Consider the following 23,034-nt stretch of genomic DNA (forward strand, 5'->3'; position numbering starts at 1 on the left):
ATTGACATTAATTCAAGTTGTTTGAACATCAGACTGTACACTCCAGTATAGAAATCTAGCATTTTGACAGGTGCTGCTGACCAAAACAAGAAATTTGCTAGGGGTAAATCAGAACAGGAGAAAACGAAAAGAAATAAAGCACAAAGAATTCAAAAGTTCTGTAATATTTTGTTTCATTTTCTTTGGTCTAAATAGAAATATTTCATTGTCCTGAAGGGCCCCAAGAAGCTTCATGTTTTTAATGTCACTATCATTAAACTGATGTTTTCTGGATTCACACAGACCTGTCTAAACCAAAGTATTACACAGATGGTCTTAATAGATAGTCTTTAAAAAAAATTAAAAACATTGTCACTTGAAAATATTTTGATAGTGCAAAAATCTGGGTTTTATTGGAAAATATGTGAATACTTCTATTACCTGTTAGCACAAGGATAATATACAGCATCCTTAATATAAATGCGGTTTATGTTGAGCAGTCATCTATCTGAGCCTTATGATGTTGTTAACAGTATTTGTTTCGTGTATTTGGAAAGTAACTAACCATAGAGAAGGGCATGCATTCAGTGTAATGGGGTAGATTAGAGGCAAATAACCTTCCCACTTGAGCACTTTATTCAAGGGAGTGATGAAGTAGTATGGACCCTGCCACATTATTGCATCTTCTCTCCCCTGGACTACTGTGCCATGTGCAGAACCTGCCAGTAGCTCAGAGGTGACTGATAACTTAGGAACCGAGGTGGCCATTGCATTGCTGAAGCACAGCAGTCAGCCCCTCAATAAGTATCAAATGTAATGCGTCTTTCCCAGTAGGACCCCTGCTTGATAACCCATACCGCAGCCATTCGTTTTAATTCTTATTGCATAGGGAAGTTAAACTACCGTTTTGATAGACCAACTTACTCCCCCCCATTGGGGGTGGAGGAATGGGAAGGGAGGCTGTCACTTCCCTAGATAATATGTTTTGGGAGGATAATGTTGACAGGTGCCTCTCGTATTCCCCTCCCTCCCCGGCTCCTCCCTAATAACAGCTCCGACTCTGTGCCAGGGGATATTGGTTTTGACGTTCTTGTCAAAGACGGGTGTTTCAAAGAGGAAAATGTAGCTGCTGTTGAGAAAGAAGAAAAGCAGAATGGAGGCTTCTCTTGCTGAAGGTACAATAGGCTTTAGACTAGATGGAGCCGTAGTGTTCAACCTGGAAGGGAAAACATCAGCCTCGAAACAGGCAACTCACCTCAGAGGGCTGTTAACCAGAGATGGCTGGTTACCTTTTGACATGAAGACCATGGTGCATTAACAGGAAAGACAGAGGTGAAGTAGGACGAGATGCTGAAAGGAGAGTGATGTACTAAGAGGACACATCCCGCCCTCCAGTCCCTGGACCAGGCTGGCAGCTGTTTCCTCTTGGGCTCAGACCAGAACCTGCTTAAATCAGTGGAAAAGGTTCCCATTGACTCTCCAAAGCAGGGAAGTATTTTGTGCTTGAAGTAAAAGTGTACTTCATTTTTAGAGAGTGGTTGAAAGAAAATTGAAAAAAAAATTAACTTGCCTCTTGAGAAAGAGAAATGAGAAAACACAATGCATAGGTTTGCTGTCCATGTGCCAAATGTGGCTACATGTTAGGTAAAAACAAAGATCTAAGCTGCAGCTTTTTAAGGAGGTGAGCAGTCCTCCTTGTCATCCTTTCCTTCTCCCCGTAGTCTGACCCTCTGTAATAGCAAAAGGATTTTTAAGGCCACGTGCCAAAAGAGGGTATCTCCCAGGGGCCAGGTCCTGCCATGAACCCCTGTGCTGGAGTGCTGCTCTTAATACACCCTCCAAATGAGGTGGAGCTTTTAGCAGCTCCCAGTCTGGACGCGGCGCGCTTGAGATGACAGCAAAGCCATTTCACTGCGTTTCTTCATGACAGGATATTAACAGTTCTGGCTTGACGTGTTGGGCAGGGCTTTTTCCATTCCATAAGCAAAGCAACATTTTTCACTGTTGACATGCACAGTATGTAGGAAAGATAAAATGTAGAAAGAACATTTAGACTTTGAAGTTGGTTTTTTTTTTTTTTTACATCTGTGTGTTATCTCTCAAATTTTAGGGCTGGGCTGAGGGGCAGGGAGGAGTTTCTAGAATTGCCAGAACTTACAGTGGTTTTCGTTTCGCAGCAGAAACTAAGGGGATTTTTTAATCTTCACTGTTATAAAAGTCACCACATATCTGTCCAGGCCTAAGGTGTTTCTAACGGGTACCGATGCAGTGTAGTTGCTATGTGAAAAAGCCCTCTAGCATACCATTAAAATCAGAAGCTGCTGAGTTTCCATATGGTGCATTTGTGACTGTGTTGTGTCCTTGTCATAGTAACACTCAGTCTCTTTCTACGCATACAAGCAGAGGTGAAGGACCCTAGCTGTAACTTGGTTTCAGTCACTGGCTTCCCCAAAACCTGTATTTAATACCCACACTCAATAACCCCACTGAGTTACATCCCCGGTAATGCAAATTCGAGCAAAACTGAAGTCCTGTTGCCTCTGGAGAAGATAAAAGCTATCCTCGAGTCAGAGTTTATTTCAGCCTAGAAAATGTGAAAAGAGAGGCAATGCTTTCTCTTTTCTGTTTCAGGTGTTCATGTTGTTTCTTAGTTGGAAATTCGTGTTTTCTTTAAAGTGCATGTACACTCAAATATTTGAGGAGGTCCTGGGAGGTATACACCAGGAAGCGTGTTCTGTATCACAGTGCTAACTCACAGCTCCTCATCTTTCTTATCCCTGTAAGGAAGTTTAAGACAGAGAATGACATTGTTTTACACTCAGTATTGCAGTTTTGGGATTTATTACAGGCTTAGCTGCTTTTTATCTCACTTTGGTTCCTTCACTAAGCTGCTGGATAGCTTGAATTAAGTGTGCTCCTGTCCTTGTTTCTTTAGGCACCGGAGGCAGCGTACTGCGATGTCATGGGTGAGATTTGAAGGTGGAGTGCTCTTTTCTGTGCTTGTATTTCTTTCAGTGAAGGCTGAAATGTTGTAAATTGCTAACATCTGTGTTATGTACCCTCTGCACATTCATAATCTGATTTTTTTTTTTTTTTTTTTTTTTTTTTTTTTTAGCTCAGTTCATCAGAGTGGCTTTGGCAGAAATGAGAGTATTCAATACATCTTAAAATATGTCCCCTAGAAGGTAGTTAACCTCAGGTCTGCCTGCTCACTGTTCAGGGCTGATTGTGCCTATGTTGCTGCTTGCATACTCATTTTGAACCCATCCCATTACCTGCCTAACAAAGTGGGAGAGCAAAATATATTCAGCAGGGTCGTTATGGGAACCACCTTCTGCAGCTCTGTCAATAAGTTGCCGTTTGCTGTGCGGAGTGTGCATGCAGGGGAGGCTGAGATAGTCCCACATCTGATGCTATTTTTTGACTTGATTAGGCTTTCGTGAGCAGATGCTTTTCTTGCACCCGATTTCCACTTGTCTGTCTGAAGGTGGAGACCAGCCTAAGAGTTTGGCGAAAAGGGCGATCTTAAGTTTAGCACATCAGATCTCCCTGGTATGATCTGGCATAGATCTGGATTAATACATGAGGCAGAGAAACAAATGTGTGTCTGTAGGGTTATTAAACAACTGCCATATTTCACCGCAGTTGCGTGACATTTTCCTGAACTACCCTTGAACATCTTTTGGGATCCCTCTGAATGGGAGAGTTGTGTAAACAGCCCATTCATTTGAATTGTTGTTTTTTCCTGGGGGAGTCATACATCCAAATTCCAGGTAACGATGGTGGGTTTGAGATTTGAACTTCTTTTGAAAATTTTCTTTTTCATCTAAATGGGAGTCCTGTTTTTTTCCACTTCAGTACAACCCACGAACCAGGTAGGCTGAGCATTGGGAAAAGTATTGTACGTGCTTGTCTCCTTCTTACTCTTCCCTACGCGCCGACAGCCGCCGCTGAAGAGGCGGCGCTGGACTGGTTGGACCCTGCTCCGAACCACTGCGGCTGTTCTTACCTCACCTCTTCGTGCCGTTGGGACCTGCCTTTGTGGGCCCATTAAAAAAGCCTCATAAAATATTACTGCGGTGCCATGGTCTGTGTCACAGCGGGGCACCAGGCGGCCGGGCATCATGAAACAGGCTTGGTCCGAGCGGCAGCCCTGCCTGTGGCAAGCTGTTAACCTTACAGCCGCCAGTGCTGGGGAAAAGCTTTTGCCTTCGAGAAGCTGGGGGCAATATTTGGTGCTAATGGAGCTTTTTGATTTATAAGCCCCATAGAACGCCAGAAGCAGAATTTCCCAGTCTGTGGTGTTTACAGGGCTTGTAAGAAACCACAGATTTCAGTGTTATGCTCCTTCCCAGAGCCACTGTGTTGCATGGGAAACGGCATGCGGGCGCTTTGTTTTCTCTGCTAGTTTGTCGCCTGGTTCCTGTGAATTAATCCCTATCAACAACAAGTTGTAATAGAGGCCGTTTCTCAAGAGGAACGATTTCTGCCATTCTCACCAATAAGTTTACTGTTAATCGATATTTGAACCTCCAGGGCTACAAAATCTGGTACTACATCCTCGTTTCATCTTCTTTAATGGATGGATTATTTCTGTGTCAGCTGTGGATCTAAGTTTTCAAGTGACCATCTGTGGCAACTGGTGTTATTCAATCAATGGTCTACAGCCCACAGGTGGTCCATAAAACGTGGGAAGGTGATCTGTAGAGCAGTGGGAGTTGGAAGCAAAAATCAAAGCAATCCTAAAGGCATACACAGTGATGCCCCACAGTTAGCAGCAAGCAGTGATGCGCCGGCTGCATGCAGAACTACCTTGTAGGTGCAGATCGATGGGTACAGTCTTGCCTGTGGATTTTTTCCCAAAAAAAGTTTCATTTGCTCTTTGGTTATTAGAGAAGCTTGAGAAACACTGCTGTAAGTGAGGTTGTGGACTTTTGAAAGGGTTATTTTTACTGATGTGACTATTTCGACGTGGGATGTTTTTACGTAGTTGCACATCAGGTTTGGAGTCAACTGATTCGCAGGCTGGTTGTGGATAATTCTGGCTCTTCCTTGAGCCGCCGAGAAAGAAACTCTCCAGCACAGACGCCTGCGGGTGGGCACCTGGGTCTGCTTGCGGACGGTGGGGTACAGCTGCCTCTGTTTTACCTGGCAAAACCACAAAGCTGCTTTGACTGCGCAGTCCCTGGAGTGTGCTGTACACACCATCTGCGCGGAGGCAGGGGGCTGCCTCGGGCCGTGCCAGCAGCGGGGATGCTCCGGCGTGTCGCGCTTGGGTGTGCGCTTCACGTGAGCTCTGCAAAAAAAAAAAAAAGTCTTTACAGGTTTGCCCTGCAAGAAAGGTGTCAAGACTGCCCTTGTCAAGGGTTACAGGTAGTCGTGAAGGGCCTCTCTGGTTTTCCAGCCGCCAGGAGGGAGTGTTGATGACAGCGTGTCGCTGTGCGCCTGCGCGGGCTGCGTTCCTGCCCGCTTTCCAAGCAGGAGTGTGTGGGCTGTTTAGCACACGGTGGTATTTGCCCGTCACCTGGTTCCCATTACTTTGTAAATGCGAGGCAATATTTCTAGAGGTGCTGCGCTTTTCAGCTCGGTCTTTCTTCCCAGAATGTTTTCTTTTTTATATAAACTGAAAAATGATTACCTTGCGGGCCTGTGATGCAATGTGCAGTACTGACAGCCTGGTGTATGAGAGGATTATGACAAAAAAACAACATGGACCCTTGTTTCACAGTATCGCTATATTAAGGTGTACTGTTTTTTTTTTGTCTTAATTTTCACCTTTCCCTTGTATTCCAGTCACTGCATTTTAAGCTTTTCTTCACAATTAGGAGGACTGGAAACCCTTTGCTCCTCCTCTATTCTTTTTTTTTCTTGCTTCCTCCTTCTTTCTTTTTTATCTTATGAAAGGTGAGACTTTTACATAATCCCAGGATTCCAAGAGGATGAGCTAAGCAAACAGAAAACAACACTCTCCTTTATCCATCTTACATATCCATGAGTGTCTTAATAAAAATGTGAGTGCTGCCACAACTCTGACTGTGAGACTTACTCTCTGCTGACAGTTTCATTACTGAGAAGAACAAGATTTTTCACTTGAAATATAAGGAAAAAAACTCTGAACTACTCTCTGCTGCAATTTGAATTTGGCTCCTATCTGCGAAGCAGCATGAGTAAGCCCAAGCGCTACTCGTGGCACTCCTCAAAACATATCTCATGGACAAGGCTGCTGAACTGCCGTATGTGGTTAACTTTGAATTAAGATCAACAAGAATCCCAATCAAAAAAATTTTAATTATATAATATAGTTGAATTTGCGAGAGGTTAGTTAACCATCACGTAATACTTGTAGAAAACAAGATCGTGTGCATAAAAAGTTCAGAATAAGAGGCGCAGGTTAAGCAAAGCTTTGGGGGCAGTTGGGATAGCCGAATTATATACCCTTTTCAGCCTGATAAGCTCCTCATAAAAACAATTTTACAGACCACATGTTTTGAAGGGTCCTTCCTCACTTCACTGAGGTAACTGGGGCTGTGAGAAATCGTTTCAGTAAAATTGTTCATCTTCAGAGGCAAGCAATACCGGCAATGAAATGCGCTTGCAAAGCGTGTTTTAGGAATTGAGATATATGCTGTCTTTTGCATTCATGACTGGGTGGAAAATAAGGCTTATTGCATACAAGGGAATTTTCCCAGCTTAGAGTTTTTAAGGTTAAATGAAAAAAAGCATGGTATGGTTTCAAAGTATTGTGCCTTAGAAATGTTCAAGGATATTTTCTATTCGATATAGTTCTAATAAAACAATAGCATGCCGGGCTTAGTGAAAAAAGAACACATTGAATTTGAAATTTAATGCCATTTTTAACAGCCTTTGGGGAAAAGTTGGAATGCTTCTGTTTGAGTTAAACTTTAAACAGCTGCTAATTAGTCCTTTTTTCCCAAAGTGGAGATGAAAACCCCAATCTCTTTAACTCATCCTTTGGCCATCAGGAATGAATTGTAGGTCTACTTTACTGGGGTTACTCCAATTTGTGCTTGCAGTTGTATTGCGCAGGTGAATGGTGCCAGCTTTTGAACTGCAGAAGCATTTAAAACTGGTACAACTTTTTGTGATGAAATTTTATACTTACAAAGCGAAGGACCTCTTACAAATACGACCTTCCCGTGAGATTATTTTTTGTGAGTTCTGTCTTTGGTTTTCATGTTTTATAAAACTGTTGGCTTCAAATCTAAAAGCTAGCTGAGTTACTCAAATGTTCAGAAGATAGCAGGAAGACTGTGATATTCCTAGCCTGATATTACAGCATAAGGGTGTAAAGATGAATTAAAAAAGCTTCAGGTGAGATCAGAGCTCAGATGGTTGTCTTAAGGTTTGTCTTTGAAATCCTGCAGTCATCCTTCATCCATGAGAGAATTTCCTCTTCTTGAGTGATAATTCTGAGTAGGGCCATTAATTTTGGCTTGCAGTTGCAGACAATTAATCGAATAAGCAAGAAGAAAAAGGTAAAATATTATTGTTTGCAAGCTTTAACTCTCTTGGGTGCAAAAAGAGTCGAAATGCTGACTCTCCTGTGTACTGACCCAAGTTTTCATCTCTTCCTGAGTCTTGCTTGAGTTTTCTGTGGCATATCTAGATGTACACTTTCCTGTTAGTCTTCCCAGGCTCTGGCCAACCTCAATGACTTGTGACCACCTTTTTCTACTACTATGAAGGCACCAAAGGCTAAACTGGGCGCCATCCTTCTCTGCACTGAAGGGACTGCGTGTGTGTGTGTTAGGGACTGATGGAGTGTTGTGGTGCACAAGAATATCCTGAATTTGCAGAAATTATGCAGCATCTTCTGCAACATCCCCATCAATAACCTGCTTTTGTAACTCCCTGTATATGTCCCCCCGCTCCACCAAGGTGCTCAGTGTGCTGCTGTCTCCCTTCCTTCCCTCCACAGGGTACTCAGCGCTTCAAAGAAAGCTTGACAATCAATTTAAAGAATTCTGAGTAATTTATGAGACTGAGAATCCAGAGGAGGGGTGGCAGTTCACTTAGTTCCGAGTGCTGCATTCACCTCTTGGTGCTAAATGTCTCACCGAGGCTCTCTGTCCTTTCAGGTTTTCACAGGGAACAGCAACGCTGACAGTGTGGTTCACCACAAATTCCTGCACTCCATGAAAGCCCGCTTCTTGCGCTTCGTCCCTCTGAAGTGGAATGTCGGTGGGCGGATAGGACTGAGAGTTGAGGTCTTCGGCTGCTCCTATAGTAAGTGGCTACATCTTAACGCAAGTTTTCTCAATAAGTTTTTCATCGATGCTGTCAGTGCTGTGGGAGGGGTCCGGCACAAGTTTTATGGGTTAAAGTGTAACGTGAAATACATCGTTTATTTTTTCAGTAGTTTTTCTTGCCTTTCTGCTCAGGGATGTGTTGGCCCACCTACCTCAACTGGTGAAGCTTTCTGAGCCCACCACAGAGCGATTTGCTGCTTCTTGTGAGTGTAAGGCAGTCAAATGATGCAAAACCTCTCGCCCCGCTGGAGGGCACAGGGCTGCTTGGGAACTTTTGTAGGGCTTTATTTAGGAATGGTACCACCTTTTGCTAAAATAGTTCATTTTTGTTTTTAAGGCAAGTTAACTGGTTGTTGAGGGAAGTGCTGCAGCTTGTGCTCATACTTCTATTGGAGGCTGATGACTTTATAGCTCCAGGAAGCAGACAACTTGTCTGCTGTTTAAACTGCTTTTGCATGAGTGGTTTTTTGGCACTCTTCTTCATAACACGTGGTAATGATGCTCTAAGACATAGTCTGCAGAGCTTGGTCACATGGAGTTTGGAGCAGCCTATAAACGTTGTTGCCTTAGGACATTTCAGCTGCACAGTTATCTTGGGGTGCTGCTGCAGATGTATGACCTATCACCACGAAAGACTATGAATGTAAAGAAAAAGAACCAGTGTTTCTCACTCACACAAAACGAAAACAAGTCTACAAATGAGGAAACACAGTCTGGCATTTGTTTCTTGGGTGGCTGTGGGTTTATTTATGAAATGGTCAAATGTGACTTCAGACACTGCTGGAGACAGGAGAGATTTTTCTGGGGAGAGTTCAGGGGATTAATGGCATTTTACCAGTAAGTTCAACGTGGTGTGGCACAAGTCAGCATCATGTGACACTACTGTACTTGTACATCTCCCCGTTTAGCTTAGGTCCTCATCTGCTCCTGCCGGGTGCAGGAAAGGCGTTGTAAGATAATAAGTGGAAAAATTCGTATTTGAGAGACTTTTTAAATTCATCTGAATAGAATTAAAAAGCAAAGTGTCTTAAACCTTTTGATTCACATGATCCCATTGAACAGAGACACAGCTCCAGGACTCGTAGTGGCCTCATCACTACACTCAGGTCTTAGGACTGATTCACATGGTTTCACAGGAAGATCTTTGTTATGGTCTGTGTGTAGATCTATGTGTAGATCTAAAAGATCCATTCAGCTTTTTTAAAATGCTGCTTCTCCACCTACTTTGGTGGAAACTGATGGCACTGTGGACTGTCATTCATTTAAGCAGAAACCTGCAACACCCCTGTCTGGGTGGATCATCACTAGGGCAAGAGACCTTTTCCAGCCCTACTAGTGGACATGGAAACTGAAACCTATAAATCAAAACCAACTGCCTTTGATGACATTGTTCCAAAGCAGCTATCTCATCTGTTTTCAAAGAGCTTTATTCTGTTAATGGTGACCAAACCTCTGCAGTGAAGAGTATAGTTCAAACAGACGTGCAACAAACAGAACTCAAACTGAAGGTTGAAACTTTTGTAGCTGAATGTGTGTTGGTGCTACTCCATGCGGAATACTACACGGGCACTACTTTTGTGTCTGATTGTGGTTGTATCTTCTATGACATGAGGAAGACTTCAGAGTCACTTGCAGGCTGAGTTTTCTTGCACTGATATCATCTAAGTCTTCATCTTTGTCCTGTACCCTGCAGTTACAGGAAATAAAAGTGGTTGTGCAGAATTAAGGTATGAGATTGAAGCCAGCCAGAAAAGAAATAAAGGGATTCATAAAAGTTTTACGGAGTGTTGAAATATTCATTCCGTTTATATAAATGTGCCATTCAACTTTCTCTCTGGCAAATTGCATATGCCAAGCAATACCTGTCTACAAGTTTTGCTTATATAGTTTCACAGTCTTGGCTACTCCTAACCCAGGCACTCCAGCACTGTACAAAAGATGTTTGATCATTTATAAAATGTCATCTTTACTGTTATACTGACAGAATATCTGCAGCAGATCCTGAGCTGGTGTACAGCTACATAACAGCATTTTGTAATGTTTGACAGCATACAGACTCATCCACCATGTTCAATTCTGGCACAAGATATGTATTAGGAATTTGAAAAGAGTTAAAAAAATGAAAATGAAAAAAAAAAAAAAGTGGACTAGAGACAGGCTGTTGGACAAGCCAGGAAGGAAATGGAGCTAGAACAAATTCCCAAATGTGTACCATCTCTAAGAGATGACCCTTCATGCAAGTGTCTGTGTGTATGTGAAAGAAGGGATGTGAGGCTGCGATTAGGAACAGCGTTAGTTGTCACCTCCCTGAACCAAAGGCTTCAGCTGATAGAAATTCATCTGTGTGAGCCTAATTCCCAGTTATGCCCAATCCTATTTAAGCTGTTGGAATGACTTATGGGCTTCTATAGGTAAACAAACCCAGAGTATTTGATCTTAGGTCCACTGAAGTTGAAGAAAGGATTTCCACTGGCATTTTAGCTTTGGATCCAGTCCCTAAGTATAAGATAAAAAGACAACATGTGCATGGGCAACGCATGTGAACCAAATCCTGCACAAACTTGCATGTGTGACTGTGGCGTCATTTCTACCTCCTAGTCCACTTGTAGAAGAAGGCTGAAATTCAGATTATGCTGGACTGCTTGTGTGGCCATTCCACCATTCAGGCAAATGTTGCCCCATGAGCGCAGCACCTGATCTGAAACCAGAGCTGCTTTATATTGATACCTGAGGCCAAAAAAAACTGCAGAAGTAAAGTTTTCATTTACAGGCAAGCTGGAGATCTTTTTTTTTTTGTGTGAGTGGCAGCATTCACTGGTTGGCTGAAACAAAAGTCTGGGGACACCGAGAGCTTAGGCTGTCTGAATTTCATGTGCTGCTGCACATCTGTTAAAACCCTGGGACTACTGCCAAACACGCAGCTGAGCGCCTCGCTGTGAAACACCAGGGCATGCAAAATAGCCCGTGGTTCCTTGGGTGGTCTCTGCTCACATCAGCTCCTTTTTAACCTTGCATATTTGAGCAGAAGATGACAGCTGTAGGAGAGGTTTGTGGCCTGGCTGCTGCTTAAGCATTTTTGCGATGGCAAAGTTAGGTGAATGTGACACTCTTCTGCCAACACAAGGCTCTGATCTCCCATTTTTGGAGTCTGACTGTCCTGTGCAGCGTACTCTGCTGAAGAGGTCCCAAGAGCTCAACCTTGCGCTAATTTTTGGCAAATGCAGCTTTCAGTGATGTCTGTTTGGTAGGGGGCGTGTGGAAGGCATCAGATCTTGTAGGTCACCGAACACTGCCAGGACACAGTAACAAAAAATACTGAAGAATCATATTAGAAATCAACTATGTGTAGCAGATGCCAAAGTGGCTAACTTAGCGTGTGAGTGCACTGTGCTGCTGAATGGCACTCACTATTGTTTATTAGTCCTGCTAGAAGTAATTTACTATTATGAATTTATCCCCAAAACACCTCTTTCCAACAAGATAGCTTTCTTTTCTTCCTCCCCCCTATTTTCTTTTCACCCTCTAATCAGCTGCCAGTTGACATAGTTTCTTTGGAACAAAACAACATGTTTTTAACAGCAAAGCTGCTTCAGACATGTGCATGTGCTTGTCCCTATCACATACAGGTTGAAGTTCCTGTGCAGCAAAGCATTCCAAGGCCATCAAAGTGGCTGGAATTCACCGATGACACATGCTAATTGTTGTTTACTTTCTTACACAGAAAGTATGTATTTAAATGAAAATTAAGTGCATTTATTTGAAATTCCTGTAAAGATTCCAGTAAGATTCCATCTCACATCCTCAAAATAGGTACTGAAATAGGAAGGAGATGATCTTGATCTGAAAACATACATTAATGTTTCCTCTTCAGAGAAGGAGTTATGAGTTAAATGGAAATTTCCATGCAGAGGTATGTGTAAGCTTTCGCTGTCCCTTTGCAGCAGTGGCTCCAGAAGCAGTGTGATTGTAACAGATAACCAGAGCTGCAACAGAGGATGTGTTCAGACAAATGGCAAACCAGTTGTTTTTGATGCTGGGGGCAGTGAGGGGGGAATAGGCATATCTTTATATTTGAGAAAAGTCTTGTTAGCTTAGCGCAGGGGGAAAAAAAATCTGCTGACACAGTTGCCTTTAGAGGATAAGATTTATAGCTGCATTAAAGATGCTGATCATATTCTATAACTGGTTAACAGCCCAAAATGCATCAGCAGAGTCAGGTGTATGTGCAGTTAACAGGCTGGGAAAACACAGGAGACACAATGATGGGGTGCGAGACGGTATCTTCTGCTTTTGAGAGCCAAGTTCTTCATTCGCAGTTCAGAAGACTGATTTCTAATCTTTTGCTGTCATTGCTTCAGGGAATATGATCTGATATTGTGGGTTTAGATTAAATGATTTTTTTACTGGATCTTTTTTTCCGTATATCTTTTTTTTTTCTTTTCCCCCTCACCTTCCTCCATCCTCTCCTTTGTCTTCCTATGAGACAGAAAAGAACGTGTTCCAGAGCACCACTTAATGGCTGATGGGCATTGCCCATTAGTGTTTGTAACCAGCTGCAGAAGGGAAATACCCAAATGATTGCTTACCAAGAGGCAGACATAGATTTATGATAGTGATAAAGTTGCATGGCAGAACAGTCACCTCTGAGGTGCTCATCCATATTCATCCTTTGGATTGCATATCTGAGAAAGGGGTATGGAGAGCGAAGTCAGATTGCTTCAGACTCACTCAAGCCAATAAGGCATGACTGGCCAGGAGAGACATCTCTTCAGGCCAGGAACAGTCCTCCTCCCTCCTGTAGGGAGTTAAAGTTTCTGTTCATTGCTGCAAGTGCAAGACCAAAAGTTCCTGTCTCAAATTGCAGTTGTTCCTAGAGGATAGTTTTGTATTTTGGAATAACTTTGCCATGTAAGTGTTTACTTTTTCCAAAATCACTAGGAGAACCATCTTTGTCAGAATGAACGTGTATCCTCTCTGCTGTCGTGCTGCCAGGAGCAGATTGCTGCACAAGTAAACTCCATGTCTTCACATCGCTCCCAGCCCAGCTCCTCTTGGCATAGCTGGTCCCACAGCTTGAGCCCCGTGGTCACATTCCTTTTTTTTTTTTTTTTTAAATGCTGAATTAGCCCAGTAAGCTAGCTTCAACTGCCTGTGTTTCCAACCACTCCCAAGTGACTTCGATGTTTGGATCTATGTTGGGAAAGGAAATTCAAATGGAATAATGTAACCAGGACCCCATGGGCGATAAACTTTACTGAATTTCAGAAAAGCATGATGAATGATTTCTATTTTATGGGAACTTCTTCACCTGTGAGCAGAAGTACGTATGTATTTACAGCAGAGGCATCTGTTTGAATTGTTGGTCAGAGGAGAATAACATGAAAGAAGTGTCTTTTGCCTGATCTCACTTTTGATTTCTGATCCTTGTTCTTTTGCTGCAAGTGGATTATGGACATACATGGACTAAATAAACACCAAACAAACAGGTTTTCTGGAGTCACTGTCTTAGAATTGTGCTGTATCTTTCAATTTTTAACAGGGAGCCAAAGATTTGTTGTCATGCAAACTGCCACTAATGACTTTTGGCTGCCAGTGTTAGCATTTATTTGACATATTCCCATTTCGTTCAGGGCTGTTTATTGGCCAGTGTACTCACAACCGTTAATTAGTGAAGCAGAACTTTTCAGAAACAGGTTTTCCTTTACATTATACTCTGTAAATGTCAGTGGTAGAGCTCTTCAGGAAATTGTGCGTTTTGCTGTGGCTTAGTGGAGAGTTAAGAACAAGGACTGAAGTGTGAATTCAGACTGGTTGAAAGCTTGGATCTTAAGAAGAAGAAGAAAAAAGGACCGCTATTAGAGCAACATTGAATCAGTGCTCTCTTACAGTATCTTTGTTTTTGAGAGCTGGGAGGAAAATCAACTTTAACTGCAAAATGCTCTGGAAATCAAAGACTGTAACTTCTTTATAAGCTATTTCCTAATTCCTGCCTGTGATAAAATGAAACTATTTTTATGATACACTTGAAATTTACTTTAAACAAATTGAAGTATTTAATGTAGATAGGGGAAATTCATAAGAAATAAACTATCTATTTAATTCCCTTTATAGAAACTGGCAGTCAAGGTGTCAATAGAGAGAAATCAGCAATTCTGAAGGAGCTCTTTTCTGAACACGTAATTCAGAAGTAAAAACCAGTAAAAGCAGATGGTGTGAATACTTTTGTATTCATGATAATTCTTAAACTATCAACTATTCCACCTATGGTGCTGAAGAGCATGTTTCTTATCTATGAATCTGCCATCATAGATAAGAAGTTGGTCTTAGTTTACTCTGGAGGATATTTTTCCCAGGGTTGAATTTCTTCGTAGTTTTATTTTCATAAGAAGTAATCAGTTGCCTCCTGATTGGGAATGGAATCAATTTTGGAGTGACAGATTTTCACATCGAATTTATATTTTGAACTCTGTGCACGTTTGTAAGTGTGCCATCAAACTTGTGTACAAACTGTCATCTACCTGGACTTGTGCAAAGTGTTTGACACTGTCCCACACGATATCCTGGTCTCTAAATTGAAGAGACATGGATTTGACAAATTGACCACCCGGTGGATAAAGAACTGGCTGGACAGTAGCACTCAAAGAGTTGCAGTGAATGGATCAATGTCCAAGTGGAGAGAAGTGATGAGTGGCGTTCCCCAGGGGTCGGTACTGAGACCTGTACTATTCAACATTTTTGTCGGTGACATGGACAGTGGGATCGAGTGGACCCTCAGCAAGTTTGCCGATGATACCAAGCTGTTTGGCAAGGTAGACACGCTGGAGGGGAGGGATGCCATCCAGAGGGACCTGGACAGGCTGGAGAGGTGGGCCCAAGCCAACCTCATGCAGTTCAACAAGGCCAAGTGCAAGGTCCTACATCTGGGTTGGGGCAATCCCAAGCACAAATACAGGCTCGGTGGGAAATGGCTGGAGAGCAGCCCTGAGGAGAAGGACCTGGGCATGCTGATTGACCAGAAGCTCAGCATGAGTCAGCAATGTGCAATCGCCGCCCAGAAGGCCAACCGCATTCTGGGCTGCATCAAAAGAAGTGTGGCCAGCAGGTCAAGGGAGGTGATTCTGCCCCTCTACTCCACTCTTGTGAGACCCCACCTGAAGTACTGCATCCAGCTCTGGAGTCCTCAACATAAGAAAGACATGGACCTGCTGGAGCGTGTCCAGAGGAGAGTCATGAGGATGATCTGAGGGCTGGAGGACCTCTCCTATGAGGAGAGGCTGAGAGAGTTGGGGCTGTTCGGCCTGGAGAAGAGAAGGCTCCGGGGAGATCTTATTGCGGCCTTCCAATACCTAAAAGGAGCCTACAGGAGAGCTGGGGAAGGACTTTTTACTAGGTCACGTAGTGACAGGACGAGGGGGAATGGCTTTAAACTGGAAGAGGGCAGGTTTAGAGTAAACATTAGGAAGGAGTTTTTCACTTTAAGTGTGGTGAGGCACTGGCACAGGTTGCCCAGAGAGGTTGTTGAGGCCCCATCGCTGGAGGTGTTCAAGGCCAGGCTGGACACGGCCTTGGGCAACCTGGTCTAGTGGGAGGTTGGAACTCGATGATCTTCAAGGTCCTTTCCAACTTAAACCATTCTATGATTCATATGATTCTATGAAACTGTCATACTGACATGCAGAAGTTCTCAATGGTAGTTTTCATGATAACAAGTCATTAACAGGTCTTTTGTTTTCTGAGGTTATAATAGTTTTACGTTGCAAACCTTTTTAAATATTGATCCAGTTTAAAAAAAGAAAAAAAGCGGGGAAAATACCCCAACCCTTATTATTTCTGTTTTAAAAGAGTAGCAAATGAAACTACCATTAACACTCAAAAGGACAGAAGAATTCTCAAAGGGGCTTAGGTGACTTAAATCACCAACTTTAATCACAATGCAGTTGCTGACCTGGAAGTCTTGATTGTTTTGTATAGGGACCTTTCAGTTATTTTTCAAAAGAAAATGGAAAACTAATAGCTTTGGATTATCATTAAAATGTCGTTTGCAAACAAAGATAGTCTATGCTCTTTCTTCTTGGTTACTTTGAAGGTGTTCTTTGTCTTTATGCATGTATCCCAGTAGCTCAGTAAACCCTTGGTCAGATTCTTCATAGTCTGGTCTTCTTAATTTTTATTTTTTTCTTAACAACAGGAACTACCAATTGTCTGATTTATTATTTAAGAGTAGATATTTTATCCATTATTTGTGTCAAATTGCATTTGAATAGACATTGGAATTGAATTTACATATGTCAGTCACATGTTTGAATACAGTTTATTAGTTAAAAGTATTTAAAGCTACCTGAAATGCTCTGGTTATATATATATTTTTTTAAAACAAAGTTTAGTAAAAAACATTTTGCTTAAAATACCACTTTATAAAGCAAACAGAGTACTGCAGGCTGCTGCTGCCAAAGGAAATATTAATTGCAATTGAAGAATTTAAAGCTTGTTTCCCATCACAGTGATTGGGTTTTAGAGGCTGAAGGGGAAAATATGTTTCTAATAGGATTTTCAAAGGTGTATAATCAGTTTAGATGCCCAGTTCCCATGAAATCCCTTCAAAAGCTTTTTGAATTGATATTTGGCTGTTCCTGCCAGGCTAGTCAATTTGCATGCAGAAACATGGTTGATAAATGCCCGTCACAAACAAGCAGCCAACCCTCAGAGGCTAAGATGATGCTTATTTGGATGCAAAGGTGGATGCAGGCATGGCCGACACACAGAAACAGCTCAACAGATGCTTGTGAAGCTACAAAAACTGGAGTGAGAACTGAAGCGTTCAAAGTAATGAATAACATCCTGGGTGTGTTTATGAGACAAACAGCAAGTGTGGCGAGGGATGCTCTGGAGATCTCAGTATGATGGAAGGCACCTGTTCTGTTCTAAAAAGTTGAGTGAGAAAGCACTCTTGCATGAGAGAGAGGAGGAAAAGTGCAGAGGAGTTCTGCTTTTAGCCTAGTGTGTTCCCTTTCCCCAGATGGAGGGGGAGGATTGGAAATGTGGTTGCCCACATGGCACGCATGTCCTGTGGATGTATGCTTCTGAGAGTACCTGGGTCCAAGGGATACATGAAAAGATCTTGAAAAAATATCCCTCTCCTGATGCTGCCCCTCCTCTTCATTTGGCCATCTTCTTTCTCCCAGAGTCAGATATTGCAGACTTCGATGGCAGAAGTTCACTCCTCTACAGGTTCAATCAGAAGCTTATGAGCACATTCAAAGATGTGGTTTCCTTGAAGTTCAAGAGCATGCAGGGGGATGGAGTCTTATTCCACGGAGAAGGACAGCGTGGAGACTACATTACCTTGGAACTGCAGAAAGGGAAGCTCTCCTTGCACATCAACCTGGGTAAGAGTAATTGGATTATTAGTTCACCTATTACTGTAACAAGGATTGTCTTGGTTTGCTTTTATAAATCTATTATTTATACCAGGCAGTATCTAGAAACTCCAGTTGAGATCAACAAAAGATGCTGCGTGCCTCAGACAGCTCACAGCTTAAACATTAGTCAGAGGAGGTGGGAGAGGAAGCAAAAGAGATTAGACTTGACTGATGTCATGCGGGACATGATAGCTGAGCCAAGAAGAGCCCTTGACTCTTCAAACTGTGCCCACTGAGGCTGAGCTAGTCCATGACTACTTTTGAAGTTTTGACCTTTGCTTGATGATGCTTTCAAGCAGTGATTTAAAAAAAAAAAAAAAGTTTTTATTTCTTCCCCTTCCTTCTTTTTTATTTTCATTGTTATTATTTTTGAGAATGACATTCCCAGGAAATTTGGTTTGGAGTACAAAAGTTTTATGTTTGGTTTGTGTCTTATTTTTTTTTCCCATTCTGTGATCAGAACTGAGCTGGGAATACAGAGTTGAAATGAAAACATCCTGATCAAAACACTGTGCAGACTGGTATTGCTTTGCTTCTGCATTGCTGTACTGTGGTCAGCACAGGAGCTGCACTTACCCTGTTTGGGTATTGAACTTGGTCTGAAAGCCTCAGAGACCCATCCAGATGGAAAGCTGAAACAAAAGCCCGTCCTGTGTTAACCAAGAGGGTGTGGGCAAGGAGGGCAGGGAATTAAGGTCCAAGGTTTTCACTGCCACTCTTAATCTTAATAACTTTGATGAATAAAGTAATCTGAACCATTTGCAGTTCATGTACATGGTGCTTGGACCGCCAAGGCTGGTTTTAATAAAAATGGGAGATGTAGCCTCTATTAATGCATAGCATTAGCAGATCTCGGACTACCAATTCCAGGACACTTTAAGAAGTTTGTCTAGAGCAGATAAAGCAGGCAGCAATGCAGTATCCATTTCAGTCCCCTGCTTATGACTTGGGGAATTAAGAGAAAACATAAACTAGTGGGAGCAAACTGGAGGTACTAAAACAGAATTCGTAGATAATTCCTTCTGCATTTTCCCCCTGATGCTTAGTTGTGGGGTTTTTTTAAATGTCAGTAGCAATTTTCCATAGCTTTTGGATTTAGTTTTTACATTAGCTAATTAATTGTTTTGTCTCCAACTGATATTTTCTTTCTTTCTTTCTTTCTTGTTCATCAAAGAGTAGAAATGATAAGGCATCGTTTTTCTGATTTGTTACTTGGTTGTTACTTGGACCAAGTAGCTACATCTTGAGCCTCTGAATGTAGGGAGGATTCTCTGACACCATTGATTTGTCCTCCTTTTCCAAATGTTTCATACTAGGACAAGGATATATTATAATTAAATACATTATGTTACTTCTTCCAGAGGAGATGCTGTTATGAATACATAGTCTGAAATAAGAGGTGGTTGTTTGTTTTTTTTTTAACAGTAGCCCCAAATATAAAGATTTTAGCCATTTCAAATCCTCTGTGTGCATTTATATGTCATGGGTGAGGGTTTTGATGTCTGCTCTTGAATCTGCTTGCATTTTGCCTGACAGTTTTGGAGCATGTGTTCTCTCCATTCTGCTGGGATATAAAAAAGGACACGCACTCCCTTTCAATGAGAGGCTCTGAAGTGTTTAGACATGTAGCCAGCTGGAAAACAGAAGAGTACTTGGAATCACCAGGGTTAGGGCCTAAATGTTTTTATGACTGTTGATCTAAACTTTTGGAGATCTAGGCCAGGTTTAAGAACCTTTTGGAGCTGAAGGGAAGGCGTGCATTCATGTTGCTTCATCGACTTGGGGCTTTTTTTCCCTGAAAATGGACAGGTGTAATTTTCTTGTTAAAATACAAAAAGCACATAGTAGAAACTGAAATGTCAGGAGTCGACTATTAATGTGAATAGATAGGAGATTTTTAGTGCAACCCAAAGGGAGCTTTTAAAACACCAGGGCCTCAGATGCTCAGGGGAATGAAGGGCACAGGCAGAGTGGCAATTCCCGGTATGCTGCAGTGTGTGTGTGCAGCATTGGGAAATTGTCCTGGTTTATTGCTATGATTTCAAGGGGAAAAAAAGTCTCTGTGTGTGTGCATGTGCGTGTACTTACATATATGAATCTATATACCCAAAGAATCTCAGGGAAGCTTTGCCAAGGGTCTGTTTCTGATGCGCAGAGCTCCAGTGTGCATCTGGATGTGCACTGCTCCCTGCTCCCCTTGAGCCCTCACGCTTCAGTTAAGAGCGTGGAGGTAACTCTGGTGTCTTCTGCCTGTCTCTGCCTCCCCCAGGTGACTCCAACCTGCACTTCAGTAACAGCCACACGTCCGTCACCCTGGGCAGCCTCCTGGATGACCAGCACTGGCACTCAGTTCTCATAGAGCGCTTCAACAAGCAAGTGAACTTCACAGTGGACAAGCACACTCAGCATTTCCGAACGAAGGGGGATTCGGATCACTTGGATATCGATTATGAGGTGTGTGAAGGTTATAACCTGGGAGATGAGGCTGAATTGGTATAAAATGAATGGGATGGAAAACATCCACCCTATGAGCTGTTTCTTCCCAGCAAAGGTGTTTTCTTTATGTAATATTTCCTTCCCACAGAGCTCCTTTCACAGTTAACAAACATAGACTATGTCAGTGCAACTCTATATATGACAATCTCAGAAACTAGCCTGTCTCTGGACAAATATGCATTGGATTATGGTTACACTGCAAAGTATGGCAGACTTTGAGCTAAACTAAAAGGTATAGCCTGGATTCTAGTCAAATTTTCAGATGATGTCATCATCTCCAATATGATTTTAATGGGATCATTGCGCACCATCCCTGCATCTGATTGACATGACCGTGGGGATACCAGCTCTCAGTTGTGCCTCTATCCAGCCACCACTTGCTCAGATTACAGCTCTCCACATAGATAGGAGCAGGTAAAGACCATTGCCTTCCCACTAGGAACAGAAGACCCTGAGCATGACTGCCAAGACAACTAGCGCCGACCCAGGTCCCTTCACATCTGGGGTTTTGATGGAGGGAGCTGGAGCAGCTCAGCCAAGGAAGGACTGAGCAGAGGAAACATCTGCCCATAAATCCCAAGGCTGCTGTGCTCCCCAGTGATGAGGCCAAGGTGTGGCAGAGTGCAGTTTATATCACTCCAGCAGTTCAGTGCTTATGGCTGACAGTCACTAAAAAATACCTTAAAAAAACTTTTACATCATCTATATGCAAGGCAGTTCCTCATCTGTTCCCCCACCAATGCCCACCTGCGTGCAAATTACCCGTGTTCATTTTTATCCCCACGCGCTTGTCTACTGAGTCTGGCTTAGCCCACAAGGCACAGGGTCATGCTCACACAGTCGGAGCCATCACCCTGTCCGGATGCGTTGAGCTGGCATGGTTCATCGCTTAAGAGAGCACAAGTTTCGCCTCCGCATTTTGGATTCATTTCTCTGGAAGGGATCAATTCCCAGTGCACCCAAGGGACAAAAGCAGATGGCTTGGCAGTGGCAGGTGCCTGCTCACTGCTCCTCTCGTGCTCCAGCTGAAATTCCCTTCTTTGCGTTTCACAAAGCAGGGTGAAGAGAGTGGTACCTGTCCCCTGGCACTGCTGTACCAAATCACAAGCACATTTATTAGGGACAGCACATTTGAGCAGTAAGATTCTGGAACAGCGTCAGACTGAACTAGCAAGGGCCAAAGCTGTGACTACTTTTTAAGATGGGGTTGAGATAAGCCAAAAAATTGAGTCATCACCTTTCCTTATTTCAAAGTAATAAAATACCTTGCTTCCTGCTACAAGGTTGATGCCAATTAGGGAAAACTCAGGCTCCAATGTAATTTGCAGAACATTTTTCCAGATGTTCCAAAACAGGCAGCATGGTAGAGAAGATCGTTAGCTGGTGTAAATCAGCATCACGACTGACCTCTGTGGCACTCGGCCCTGGCCTCTGGTGCTTAGTTTTTCACACAAAGTGTTTTCTTTCCTTTTGCACTGAGATGATCTTTCAGTCGAACATTACAGCAACACAGTATACTGAAAGTTTATCTCACCACACTTTAGGGACTAAAGGCCTTACTAAGGGTAATAAAACCATTAGTTCGGTAATTAAAATTATTACCAATCACAAACTAAATGATTTTCTTAATAATGCAGTGGTACAATTGATACTGATTTTTCTGCTGGTTTTGAAACCCAGTACAGAGTCCCTAAGCAGGAGTCTTAAAAGAACAGAACAAGAAAGGAGTCTGGTGTTTTAAGGAAGAACTAATGATTCTCAATGGAAAAAAACATTGCTACCACATAAGCCCTCATGCCAATAACAAACCTGCAAGTGATGTGAAGTAGCAGCCTGTTTACTCTTTATTTCTCTGAAGTGATCAATTAATACAACTGAGGTGCAAGTTCATTAAGGACTTGTTTTCAAAGAAACGCTTTCAAGGTTATCCAGGGACTTTTCATTTGCTTATGTATCCCAGCTTGTTAGGTGGAGCGGGGGGGAAAATAACCCCCAAATTTCCCTTTACTTTTGTAATAATGAGCCAAGGTGAGCCGATAGGAGTTGTGACAGAGGAATAAGGCTGACTGGCTTCCAGCAGCCATCAGTGTGTCAGCAGTGCCGCGCAGCAGTGCATGCCCTTGCTGCAGTGGACCCTTGCACAGCTCCCGATGCGCTGGGAGCGCTGTGAAGTGTGGGGGCTCCGGGATCCCCACCTGCATTATATCACTCACAATGCTGCTGGCGGCGATGGGAAAAAAGAATAAAAACACAGCGGTACCACCAGTAAGACTTTGCCAAGAAGGCCAGTGAAGCTAACTAGAAATGAACTTTATCATCTGCAAAATAAAAATAGTGTTGTCAGAAGTTTTTTGGGTTGTGGGCTTTGATTATTTTTTTTGTTTGTTTGTTTGTTGGCTGTTTGTTTTTTTTTCCTTTAGGAATCTGAAGTAATTTTGCCCCTAGGATTTTGGAAGCTTTATTTTCTTAGGGTCTTTGTCCTCCTAGGGCTTTCAGCCCTCCAGATAAGTGATGAGTTGTAATCTGCACAATACTAACATCTTTCCATATTTAGACAACGGCACAGCAGAAGTTTTGTTTAAATGTGTAACCTGCAGAACTTCTCCATTGCACTGCTCAGTCCCAGACATCGCGTGCAAGTATTGCAAAGACCAAACCACAGCAAAATTTAGGGAAAACTTAGGTTTTAGGGAAAGTTTAGGTTGCAAGGTGCCAATGGGGTAGTTCGTGTGTGTGATACTACCCTCCACCGGCTGAAAGCAGAACTGTTCAGATACGTGCTTGGTGGAAAGGTGTGACTCCAGCTCACAGGCAAACCCAGCGCTCTGTGTGCAGGAAGGGTTTATTCCCCCATTGCTCGGTAGTCCCTG

General features: G+C 42.7%; 1 protein-coding gene across 1 annotated transcript in view; it reads left to right on the forward strand.

The window, feature by feature from the left end:
• CNTNAP5 (contactin associated protein-like 5) overlaps positions 1–23,034 on the forward strand; it is a 223,281-nt gene that overhangs the window by 48,645 nt on the left and 151,602 nt on the right. The window contains exons 5-7 of the mRNA XM_009887328.1: positions 8,079–8,226; positions 17,432–17,635; positions 19,938–20,122. Coding sequence (XP_009885630.1) covers positions 8,079–8,226; positions 17,432–17,635; positions 19,938–20,122 — 537 coding nt within the window. The remainder of the gene's footprint in view (positions 1–8,078; positions 8,227–17,431; positions 17,636–19,937; positions 20,123–23,034) is intronic.

This window comes from Charadrius vociferus, unplaced genomic scaffold (assembly GCF_000708025.1).
Source record: "Charadrius vociferus isolate BGI_N301 unplaced genomic scaffold, ASM70802v2 scaffold385, whole genome shotgun sequence".
Classification (NCBI taxonomy): Eukaryota; Metazoa; Chordata; class Aves; order Charadriiformes; family Charadriidae; genus Charadrius; species Charadrius vociferus.